Here is a 13085-nt window from a genome sequence, read left to right as displayed (position 1 = left end):
CAGGCCAGGTCCCCAGTAGGGGGCATGCTAGAGGCTACGACACATTGATGTTTCTCTACTTTTCTTTCTCCCTCCCTTCCCCTCTGTCCAAAAATAAAAAGTAAATGAATGAATGAATGAATGAATGAATGAAATCTTAAAACTTAAAAAAGTATATAGGAGAACATTTTGTGACTTTAGGATAGGGAAGGATTTCTTAAACAAAATGCAAAATAATAGGAAAAGAATGATAAAGTCAAATGATACTAAAACTAGAAACTTCTATTTCTAAAAAGACACAATAAAGAATCTCCCAAACTTGGAGAAGATGTTTACTGCTTATGTAACTAACAAAGGATTAGTGTCCAGATTATGGAAATAACTCCTATACAGCACTAAAAAGAAAAAAAAACAGATAATACAGGAGAAAAATGTGTAATGTCCTGAACAGGCACTTCATAGAAAATGAAAACCAAATGGCTATAATAATATTTATGAGAAGGTGTTCAACCCCATTAGTAATCAGTAAAGTATGAAATAAATCAAATGAGATATCATTTTATACCCACCATATTGCCAAAAAATTCAAAATCTGATATTACCAAGTGCTGGCAAATATGTGAGATCACCATGAATCAGATATTTGCTGGTGGAAGTGTAAATTGGTACAAGCTCTTTGGAAACCATTTGGCATTATCTGGTAAAGTAGAACATGTACCCACCCTCTGACCCAACAAGTCTTCGCCAGTTTACATGGCCTAAAGAAATCCTTCACTTGTCTGCTATGAATCATGTACAAGAATATTTCTAGCAGCCCTGTTGCATAATGGGAAAACCTAGGAACAACCAAAACCCAGTAATCGCTAGAATAATCACCAGCAGAATAGATAAATAAATTGCAATACAGGGTCCGGCAGTAGTAAGGCCTGCTTGAGTGTGGTTGGTAGGGTAGTAATATGGGTGTAATAATTTATGTTTTAATTTGAGCATCTCACCTAAAATGTCATATGGTTTGCTTGAGTGTGATGTTGTTATGTTACAGAATTACATGCTTATGATTTTGTAATTTAAAAGGAGGTGTTATTTGTGCCGGACCCTATATATTCCTAGAATGAATCGGTGCAGGAGGGCAAATGAATAAACCACACAGAAACAAAACAGGGGTGAATCTCTGGAACAAGACATCGAAAGCAAATTACTGGTGAATACAGATGAATGCATGTGATTCTGTTGCTATAGAGTTAAACAAAACTAGCAGATTATTGAGAGGTACCAACAAAATGTTGAGGTTGTGAATGGGAATGACAAAGCTAATTACTTGGGGGAGTATCAGGGAGTAGAAATAGGGAAGTACACACTGGGGACTTCAGAGTAGAAACTGCAGCGGGAGTGGGGTGACAAATGGAACGGGTGTTTGTTTTTATGTTTTTTTCTTTATACTCTCCAGCTATCTTAAAAATACTCTTGATTTCAGTGGACAAGAAACATAAAAAGGACCACATAAACAAGTTAATCAATAGACTTTAATATACATGTAGCTTCAAATAATTTTTTAAAGTCAAAAATAGGCTAAGGAAATGGTCAGTTCATTGAAGAGAAAATCTGCATTATGTATAAAATATAAAAAGATAATCAACCTAATGATGGAGAAATGATCTTTTAAATTAAATACCCATCAAATTGCCTTTAAAGAATCCCACCAACCAGCGCGAGCAGTGATATGGGACATGCTGCTACATTGCGGGTATGATTGTATATCATTGCATTTTTGGAAAGTCCATATTAATTTTCGATCTCTACCAGATCAAAAATTGTAGTCTTCCTACAAATACATGGTGCACATAGAAATACAGTTGGTTTGTGGGAGCTCACTCTGTTTTACAACTTGGGGTAAACACCATAGCTTTATTTCCGACATTTCCCCTGGTTTCCCTCCCGGAGCCTGTCAGTTGCTGGAATTATCTTTCACAGACTGCTCTTAAGCACAGGTCTTCTAGAAGAAGCTTTGAGATAAAAATGAAGTACAGTCAGACCTTGGTACTCATCAGCTCAGAACTCATCAAACTCTGTACTTGTCACATTTTGAGGAGAAAAAAACGTTTCAACACCCAGCACTTGCTCGGGACCCCTCGTACTTGCTAGAACTGGTATAAGTCGTGATGCCACCCCACAAGAGGAAATGCATCATTTTGCCACTTGTCGGTTTCAGTACTTGTCACGAGTTCCGAAACAAATTAAGTTCCGGAACAAATTAAGGATGAGGACAAAGGTACTGCTGTACTTAGGGAGGACAATATACTAGTGGAAGCAAGAGAAAATATGTCCAGGCCCACTAATTTGTCAGTGGTGATTGTCAAGTTGATGAAGGGGTTGCATTATGATTTTGGCCTATCTCCAAAAGAATGAAAGCCTTCAAAAACTCTCATTAATTAACTTAAATTGTGGATTATAATCGTACTTTTTATAGAAATATACTTGTGTCAAGCCCTGTATCATCTCTTCAGAAGAGAACATATGTGTAGACCTTAATCGGTTCATAATAAGGCAAAACAGCAGAAGCATATATGTATTTGGAGCTATGGGTTAATACTTGGTGGTTCTCTGATTTATCAGGCATAACTAGGTCTTTGAAAGAAATTACATATAGTCAGAGAGTGCATCACTCACACATGAAATCTGGCCCGAATACTTTTAAAAGTGTCTAAATCTTGTCTAGATTATTTCTCTCTGCCTTTTACTTCTAATGTATTTATGAATCTTTGAAGTCAACAGATGTTTCTTCTCAGGTTGGAGAAGTATTACCTGGATGTGAATTGTGCTTCGCAGTCCATTAGCTGTATTGTGCAGTAAAATGTGATTAGCAATAATTAGCAGTAACATCCATCCTTTTCCCCAGTGCCTCTCTTGTTTTCTCCTGCTGCTTCTTTGGGATGAATTCCCAGCTGTACTATAAGCAGGAGCAAGAGAATAGGGAGCGAGGAGTTTCTTTTCTGAAGACCAGGTACTTGAACTTTCCCAGTTTTGATTTTCTGGGCGGACGGTATTTCTGGGTAACCAGGAACAAGCAGTTAGTCGAGCTTTTATGAAGTACCAACTTGGCCCTGGTCGGCTGGCTCAGTTGGTTAGTGTCACCCAGATACGCCACAGTTGCAGGTTTGATCCCCAGCCAGGGCACATACGTGAATCAGCCAATGAATGCATAAATGAGTAGAACAACGAATCAATGTCTGTCTGTCTCTCTCTCCCCCTCCCTTGCTCTCTCTCTCAAAAATCAAAAAATAAAAATTTAAATTAAAAAAAGCACTGACTTTTTAGTCAGTTACTAGTATGTTAACCATTGTTGGGTATTAACTGTGACCCGATGAAAGCAGTGCCTCACGTTCTTTTCTTCTCCTGAAAGATGTTTCCAACCTTGAGTTTGCTATGCTTTCTATGTTCATGGACATCAATCCACTCATTCGTGTATTCATTCAACAAATAGTTATTGAGCACCTACGCTGTGTCAGGAATTGTGTTAAAGGCTGAATATACATTTATAAGATCCCATACTTTCCCTCAAGGCCTTTGCAGATTAGAGTTGGTGTCTGTCTGTTCCTCTCTCTCTCTCCCTCTCTCTCCTTTATTGCTTGTTTGTTTTGTGATACACTTTGTCTCTCTGACACCCCACAACAACTACCATCAACATCAGCAACTGGGAAGGCCTATACTGCTTGCCTTCCACTTTTAGGCTCTGTTCCACTTTGAGGCTCTGTTACACCTTGAACTGAAAGATGTCAAGGAGACCTGTCAGCCAACTGACTCTCAGAAAGGAGTCTATTACTTTCTGAAAGTAGCCTCCACAGTCAGTGCCTTGAGAGCCAAGACTTTAGACCTTGGTATTCTGAGTCCAGAAATTCAGTAATATGCCCACATTTAATCAAGTTCAGAGGGACCAATTCACGCTCTTCAAACTTAGAGAAAACTGATTTATAAACCAGAATACTAATTTTCTGCTTTACTTTGGGAGCTACAGCTGACATAACAACCAACATCATTTATATGCTTTGTTCCCTCCTGGTTTTTAGATTCAGAAACCAGCAAGCATACAATTAAAGTTAATTGGACATGTATATGGAGTGTGCTCGTTAGACCGGGCTGACCGATGACTCCACTGAAGCACCACCATTGGTACAGCTCTTTCGTGTCCCTCAAGGACTCTCTCTACCTAGTTCCCCAAGATGGAACTCAGTATCATTGAAACATCGGGGAAATTCTGTGCTTCCAGTTGTATGACATTTCAGGGGCTGGTACAGTATAGATTCACAAAGTAGGATCCAGCCTCATTGTCTTCAAAATCTAATTTGGAGAACAGTTCTGGAAGATGCTTGAGTTCCTTGCTATCTGAGACTAATTCACTATGCAGACCTGGACAGCTCGGAGGTGAAGTATGTTAACCTGATTTCCTTCTGTGTGTGAGCGCTTATATGTGTGGTTCTTACAACTCATTGGCTCATCAACAGGTAAACTAGAATGGGGTTTAGTGATTCTTGTAAGTACAAACTAGACTTCATCTTTACATTCTTACCTAACACTTCACTCTAGGAAATTTCTATAAGTTGAAATTTATAGCAAGTTAGTTGGAGCCCCATCCAAACATTAAAAGGGTTGTGAGTTTGAGTACTAGTCAGAACACATACCTAGGTGGTAGGTTTGATCCCCAGGTGGGGCATGTACAGGAGGCAGCTGATGTTCCTCTCTCACATTGATGTCTGTCTGTCTGTCTGTCTCTCTCCCTCTCTCTTTCTCCCTTCCTCTAAAAAATTATTAAACATATCTTTGGGTGAGGATTAAAACAAAAAAAAAGAAGGAAAAGAAAATGAGGACCAGGTCACCAGACTTCTAATTGCACAAAGGTAGTGTTTGAGAGATTTCAAAAAGCCCAAAAGAACTTTTACATAAAGCTAAATAAACTAACAAAAATGTCACATTTTCTTTTTCTGAAATCATAGCAATCCAGTGTTGGTTTTTAGGCGGACTAGAAGTTCAGATGTCCATTAATGTGTACTAGATTGATTTCGAATGGGGAAGTGCATTACTTAATCTTGCCTCTGAGTTCAGCCTTTTGAAAGCATTCATGGAAGTGTTCCTTGGAACACACTTTGGCAAATGTGTGAGATAAAATGTGAGGTTGCCTAGCAGCAGGCTCTGCGATGGGCAGAGTCAGGCTTTTAGTCCCAAGATGTCCAGTGACGGCAGCACTAAGAGGCTGCAGAGTGTTTCCCTGCGCATTTTCTCATCTGGCCCTCTCACCACTTGTTAAAGCATCGCCCAGCTACCACTTATTCAGAAAATAATTAGGCAGTCTACTTTGTAACTTTGCACAGTCCTAGCCCCTAAGAGTTGCTTGAGGATTGACCTGGAAGAATCCAGCACTTTCTTTTCTTTGGCTTCTCTTAATGTAGTTGAAATTCTGCTTTTTTTTTTTAAATGTCCCTTAGCAAAATCACCTTAGCAGGTATTTGTGCCATGTCTATGGATTTTCTTTACGTGTCTGTGTCATACCTGTGGCTACTGAATTCAGTTCCCCAAAGAGTAATGATGCAAATACTCATGATAAATATTTGAGGTTAGAAGTGGATTTTGATGTGGATGTATTTCTTACTCTTGTATTTTATTTTATTATTGTGTTTTTATCCTCACCTAAGGACATGCTTGTTGATTTTAGAGAGGGGGGGAAGGAGGGAGAGAGAGAGAGAAACCCCAATGTGAGAGAGAAATACTGTCTGTTGCCTCTGGTACACACCCCAATCGGGGACCAAACCTGCAACCCAGGCATGTGCCCTGACTGAGAATCAAACCAGCGCCCTTTCGCTTTGTAGGACAACTCCGAACCAACTGAGCCACAGCGGCCAGGGCATCTCAAAGAATTATTGTAATCTGAGTATCACTAACTAGAAATATGCAAAGCTCATTGTGAAAAATCCTCAGTGTTTGTCAATATCCTTTGCTTCTTTAGAGCTTTGGATATAGACCCCTAAATGAGAACCGTGTGTGTGCTTCATGTTTTGTAAGTATGTATGTTAAGAAGTGTCTCCTGAAATAAATAATATTATAAGCAAAATTAACCTGCATGGTTAATTGAACACTTTCTTAGGAGGACTACTCTCCCTGTACTCCACACAAGGAAGTCGCTGGAGTGTGTTTTTAATTTTAAAGAGATAGAGATAGACACCAATAGATAATTAGGAAGGAGTAATTTCACAATCTAATAGGCATCAAAATTAAACATCCTTTGCTAATCATCTGAGATAACTGGATATGCTGACAGATAATACCAAACAGCATCCTTTGCTAAATAGCTCCAGATAGAGCCTTAGGAGTTATCTGCCTTGTCCAAGGTGGAATAAGTTCCAGCAGTAGACTCTAGCTGCTACATTTGACATTGAACTCTATTTGCAAAGCCTCATCACAGATTGGTTTTGGCATTAGTTTGAGTGTCCCCATTTCCAGCAGCTGCTGCCATTCAGAGAGCCCGCAAAACTCAAAGCGGCAAAGATCACTCAGCTCCAAACTCTGAGGAGCGTTTGGCGCCTTCAGTATCACGGGAGGCCAGCCAAGTCATGCTCCAACCCAACTTTAAAGAGAGACCTTTCAAAGATATCTGTGTCGGAGAGCTGAGCTCCTGCTTAAGAAAGTCTTCCCCATGTTCTGCCCTCCTTTGTCCCAGGACGGGCCACAGGCAGGCTTAGCAAGGGAGAGCCCAGAAGGGAAAGCTCTGACTCTCAGACTCTCGGGGTGACTGGGCTCCTGTCAGAAGGCGCAGGAACAAGAGGAAAGTCACATTGGCCCCTGCTTTTGATGACTTGATAGTGTTGATTAAAGGGTGACTTGATAGTGTTTATTCTTATTTTGTTCATCCCAATATATATATTTGAAGTTAACGCTCTGCGTGATGCGTATTGGGCCTCGGTCCAGCAGGACATCTCCTGGCTTAACCGAATGCTTCTCCACATAGCTCTGTTTCCTGTAGCTTAAAAAAAACATCCATTAGTTTCTTTTACAGTTAGAAATTGAGGCAAAGCCCTTCAGAGATGAGACACTGACTTTTGACTCATAGCTTTAAAAATAATAATAGTTGGTCTTTTTTTTTTTTACATACGTGTGTATTCTAGACGGTGCCAAAGGTCCCAAATCACTAAGGGCATCCAGTTCACTGGTGGTACAAGGAGGAAAAATTAAGCGGAAGTTTGTGGATCTAGGGTAAGCACCTTAGAACACAAAATGCAAAGCCCTCTGCGAAAGAAGGATTAAAGGAGAAAATGTCAGCCTTCCTTTTCTGACTGTGTGCTGTCGTCACAGGGCACCGCTGCGAAGGAACTCCAGCAAGGGAAAGAAATGGAAAGAAAAAGAGGCGAGCAGGTTGTCTCCAGGTAGCAGGTACGGGTGAGTGATTAAGAACACAGATTTATCTCTGTATCTGAACTTTCTGGCCCCCTTCCGTTGTTAACCAAAGTCAGTGGTCAGTATCTTCGATATACCTAGAGGTAAGATGGAAGAAAAATTTCACAATTTCTGTTGGTCTTACTCCAGTTAAAGCCTATACTGGGCCTTGGGTATGTCCATTGGCTTCATTGAAGAATTATGATCCCATGAACAGTTTCAACAAATATTCATCTAAATACAGCATAATTATATCTATGTGATATTAAGGACCCGTTGGCTTTCAAGACTGTTCAGTCTACATGCACATAAGAAGGACGACTGTCTCTTGCTGGACTCGGCTGTTAGTTTGTAGGCCTTATCACCTGTGCTTACTGTTCAATAAAGATTGTCCTTGAGAGAAGTGGGCTTGGTACGGCGTGTTGCCAACTTTTCCCAAGTTCATTCTGAGATAACTTCATTTAAACTTAGGTTTGTGTAGGGAGACAGTAAAGCACAGAGTCTGAGGCTCGACTGCCTGGGTCTGAATCAGAGCCCTCACCTTCCAAATCTCGGACTAGTTATTTCGCCTCTGCGTCTCCATTTCTCATATGTGAAATGGGGGCAATGACAGTGTCTACCTTCAATGCTAGTGTAAGGGTTGAGTGAGTTTTCATGTCAAACATTCAAAACGCTGCCTGGCACATAAGAGGTATTCAGAAATCGTGATGAAGACAACAATTTGCAGGTTACAGAGAAGTTTTATATTTATCGTTTCATTTGCTCCCTACAATAAGATCGGGAGGGCTGATAGTAATACTATACTTTACTGATGAAAAACTTCACCTTTATATAATTTAATTGATTACCCCAGGATTATGCAACAGCCAATTAATGCCAATTATTCGGGGCTGGTGCCTCCTGTCTGGATGTCTTTCTAACACTCTGTGACATTTTCAGGTACCTATGCATTTAATGCTTTTAAAAAAAATTCAATTATAGTTTACACTGGGTATTACCTTGTATTAGTCCCAGGTGTACAGTAAAGTGGTTAGACAGTCATTTACTTCACAAAGTGGCCCCCTGATATTTCAAGTGTCCGCCTGGCACCACACATGGTTACTACAATATTATTGACTATATTCCTTGTGCTGTACTTTACATCCCGGTGACTCTGTTGTAACTACTGATTTGTACTTCTTAATCCCTTTGCCTTTGCAACTCAGCAGCCCCAAACCTCCCTCTAACAACTAACAGTCTGTTCTCTGTATCTATGGATGTCTCTATTATGTGTATTCCTTTATTTTGATGCTTAGATTCTACATGTAAGTTTTGTCTTATTTCTGTTTGTTTATAAAATTTGGGAATCATCTCAAAAGCGAAGACTGAGGAAGATACAGACAAAATGCTAAGAACAGAAGTCCGTAAATTATTTGGGAACCATTTACCCATTTCATAGGTTGTCCTCTGCTGTTTCCTATTTTCTTTACTCTTTTCTGGCATATCACATGGTGAGAAATTATACCTTGTCCCCAGGATTACAGAGGAATGGGGTGGGGAATGAGAAGAGAAAATTCCAAATTAGTTATTTTTGTTGGTCTGGGTTTCCGTTACGCTGTACAGTCGAGAAAGGGTGGGAAGGTCCATGTGTACTGAGGACAGCAATTGCAGAAAAAAAATAAGACCATAATGCAACTTGAAAGAGATTTGACTTTGTATGGTTTTGGAGTGAGAAATTTAAAGCAGTCTACTTTTGTGCCTTAAAGTTAAAAATAGAAAACTGTCAAATATATAGGAGAGAGAAAAGAAACAAACAATGAGACTTTGAAGAGAGAGAGAGGTGCCCGGATACACAGTAGGAGAACACGTGGACACCCCTGAAGGGACCTTGTCCTCCCTTTCGTCCCTGGGCCTCTGAGACAATGCCTCTAACCTTCGAAGCTAAAAGGGACATAAGCACAGGTGTTCAGCAGGTGTGACAACATTTGACTAAGTGTCATCAGAGTAGCCAGAGAGTATGACTGCCTTGTATAAATTCCAGGTGAAAATCAAGCAAATCTTGATTCTTTTGGTGAGTGCCGACCTGACTCTGGGCAACATCGGGGTGGTCAGCAGCGGGCTGTCCTCTGTGTGCTGTCTCTCCATAGCTAATGCCAGCTTTTGAACCAGCCAGGTTTCTCACTTGAAAATTTTCAGGTGGTTACTGGAAAATTTAGAAATAGTAGAATAGGGAAGAAGAGAGACTTTTCTGTTTCAAACAAATTTTTTTTTTGAGCTCTCACAGTGATTTGGTTAACACTAATCAAATCTAATGAGAGCCTTTGTTCTTCTGTGTAGGTTGATCACGGGTCCAGAACCTCGTGACACGTCCTTGAGGAAGAACAGTCACTGCCAGGTGGGAGCATAGTGCAGCTGAGCCCGTTTCACAGGGTCGCTGAAGGCAGGTGGCTAAAGGGACCAGTAGCCGCAAGGTCCCACTGCCGCTGTGCACATAAGTTCACCCCCCTGCGAGGCTTTCTCCAAAAATGTAGAGTCTAATTCACAGATTGAGTTTGTAATCTTATCTCCTAGGCATTTCTTCCAGTTGTTGTAAGGTTGTAGAAATCTGATGAAGTCATTCCGTTATAATGTGAGGCGATTCGACATTAAAAAGGCGAGGCATTTCCTAAATTTGGTCTTGGTTTTAGTTTTTTTCTTCCCAAAGAGTCAAGAATTTACCTCATTGTATTCCTTGTGGAGATATAATGACTCAAATACGTGACCAACATGAAACAAATAGGTGATGTTAAAATAATAACCAAACAAACTCCACAGAGAACTATTGTTTGGTTTTATCCTTTTCAAATATGTGCTTAGTGAACATTCTGATTTAAATAGGTAACAGCAGACAAAAAAAGCAGGGGACACTTAGAGCCTCCTCATCCCCTCAGGACATACCACAGAATAAAATAAAATACCACCTGCAATTCTAGAGTAGCAGCCACTGAGGCCAGCGGACTGTCAACTCTGGGGCTCTGTGGGCGGAGCTCGCAGCTCAGGCCCTGGACGGAGGGCCCTGTGAGTGGATCCCAGTGTCTCAGATCAGGGCAGAGGACAGCTGTGCAAAAGCGACAGGGCAGGTTGCCGGCACTTCCCCGGGGAAGTGAATCTTCACTTACCTGAAGTGTGAACAGTGGCAAAAACACTGAGCTGGGGCCCAAGTATTCACCCTGACTTTGCCATAGGTAAGTCTCGGAATTCCTTGGACCTTGGTTTCCTACCAAAAAATGAGTGAGGGGGACCCAAAGAGCCCGGTCTCTGACCCCTACCCATCTCCATCTGCAGCCTCTAGTCAGACGTGGCTACTGAGCACCGGGGATGTGGTGCGTTTCCGTGGAGATGTGTTGTTGGGAGAAATGCGTGTTGGATTGCAAAGACAATATGAGAAAAAGAATGCTAACTATCATATTAATAATTTTATACTGATTACATGTTGAAATAATGTTTTGAATATTTTGGGTTAAATAAAATACATTATAAAAATTAATTTTACCTTACAATTTTTTTCAGGTGGTTACTGGAAAATTTTAATTTATATAATGTGGTTCATATCCTGTCTCTATTGGGCAGTGTTGATCCATATGAATCTATGAAAAACAAATACTCTTTGGATTTCTAACAAATACTCTTTCAATCTATAAATTAGTATGTATTCACTTGTGTGCTCGTTTTTATCTGTATGTGCCTCCCTTTACTCCAAATATAATTTGCTTACATACAAAAAGTACATATGTTACAATATAATTTATTTTAAAAGAAATTTGATAGGGAAAACAAGAGAAAGCAAAAAGTAAGGGTGGTACCTAAAATAGAGCATCTTCAACAACACCTTCGTAGTAAATCTAACGTTACACTTCAGTAAAAGCCAACGGCATAATGTCAAAGTGGCGAAGAGCCTGCGTTCATGTCCCAGCTGTGCCACTTACATCCTGGGCGAGGTGCTTAACCTCTGTGCCTCAGTTTCCTCAGCTATAAGACAGAAATATACATGTCACATACCTATTCAGGTCATTGGGAAGATTGAGAGAATCACATTTAAGCACATTTAAAATTCTTAGTATCGATGGCTATCATGATCATATTTAAAGCAATTCTGATCACAGGGATATAAAACAAAGTATTGTCCAGATGTGTTTTGCTGGCAGTCTTGTTCAATCCAAGGATGACTTCGGTAATATCTTGAAGAACGAATGAACTCTGGATTATAGTTCAGACAACCCCTCATGGATGTTTCTCTCAAAGAAGCTTCAGCTGAATCATGGCATTACGATAGGTTTGAGACCATCCCGGTGGCAGGTCCCCGGCGGCCCTCGGCACTGCTGCCGAGTGCAGGCAGCACCTCTGCACCTGAGCTGGCAACACTGGTTCAGAAGAGTTGAGGAGTGGGCTGAGCACATGAACAGGAAGAGAAAACACTGCACCGCTACCCAAATCTGGCCAGCAGAGCACCCTGAGAGGAGCCAGAATTGTCCTTTAAAAAAAGTTAAACAAGAAACAAAATGCAGTTATAAATGGCCAGCAGAAAATGACCGTGGTAGAAAGGCAGAGTAATTGAAGCCCGGAAAGTCTGAAAGCAAACGTCACTGAGCCCCTTTTGGCCACGCACCATGGTGACAGGAGCCCGGCGCAGCACCGGCGCAGTGCTTAGCTTTGGCGACGTGACTTCGGTGGGTTCTGCCCTTCAGCCGGTATTCTTCTTCTCCAAAGGCACCTGTGTTCTCACAAAGAGGATTACTGGGGTTATCAATTAAGGGTAATTTACTGAAGTCTCTGATTTGAAAACTTAGCCTTTTCTTTGAGTTTCAGTTCAATTTGTCATTTTGTTTATACATTTTTAATTTTTATATAAAATAAAAGCATTCACTTTCATGGAGACCTTTGAATGAGCTTAACCTCAGGAGAACAGACTTGATCCCCCATAGTCAGCTGTCCTGTTTTTAGCCATGTTTATGAATTTAATCTATTCAGTTTTCTTTGTAAGTGCTTTCCAATGCCTGAAACCTGACAAACTTGAATTCTTAACAGTCAGCACTTTCCATTCTTAAAAAAGCTAAAAAAATCAAATAAGTTAAAATGACTACTGTAATGACTCTAAAGATCCCAATATTCTTGTCAGTTTGGTTATTTTACATCCTACATAGTTAAATCTAAAATTAGTTAAATATATTAAGTTAGAATTAATACACAAATTTCTCTCTTAGAATTTTAATAATACAAATTTTCCTAAATCTTAAGCAATATATTATTCCTAAACTTAACATTTTTATTTTGAGAATATGGATTTTATTTACATGATCATCTTGCTGCTGCATTTTAAACCTTCTCAGTATGGGAAGGACTCATTAAGGGAACAGTTTCTCCATCTCAAATGAGTGTAGGGGAGGTAAAAAAATCTTTTTCCGTCTCCCCTCCTAGGAAATCTGGTTGGAGCCCTGTGAATTAGGTTGACAAAAGATGGATTAACAATGGAAAAGCCTATCAACATATTTAGTATAATTTCTGCGTGACGCAGGAGCCTTCATAAGGAAGTGAAGACCACAGAGGGGGCTGAGCCTGAGTATTTTTATGGAGAGCACAGAGTTGTGGGAGGCTGGGATGGGACGAAGGGTCTCAGCTACAGAGAACTGGGGAGTTTAGTGGGGCCTGCACGTCCAGTCGTGCGGATTCCT

General features: G+C 40.4%; 1 protein-coding gene across 12 annotated transcripts in view; it reads left to right on the top strand.

Moving 5' to 3' along the window:
* The window catches only part of PPP1R9A (protein phosphatase 1 regulatory subunit 9A), a 262979-nt gene that overhangs the window by 233598 nt on the left and 16296 nt on the right, over window positions 1-13085 (top strand). For 8 of the 12 annotated variants that reach the window (XM_053926417.1, XM_053926422.1, XM_053926419.1 and 5 more), the window contains 2 exons: window positions 7131-7218; window positions 7318-7395. The exons of the other annotated variants lie outside the window; for them this stretch is intronic. In XM_053926417.1, the coding sequence (XP_053782392.1) occupies window positions 7131-7218; window positions 7318-7395 (166 nt within the window). The remainder of the gene's footprint in view (window positions 1-7130; window positions 7219-7317; window positions 7396-13085) is intronic. 12 annotated transcript variants of the gene reach the window in all.

Source organism: Desmodus rotundus, chromosome 6, assembly GCF_022682495.2.
Source record: "Desmodus rotundus isolate HL8 chromosome 6, HLdesRot8A.1, whole genome shotgun sequence".
In the NCBI taxonomy this organism is placed as follows: Eukaryota; Metazoa; Chordata; class Mammalia; order Chiroptera; family Phyllostomidae; genus Desmodus; species Desmodus rotundus.
This window is presented reverse-complemented; position numbering and strand designations above follow the sequence as displayed.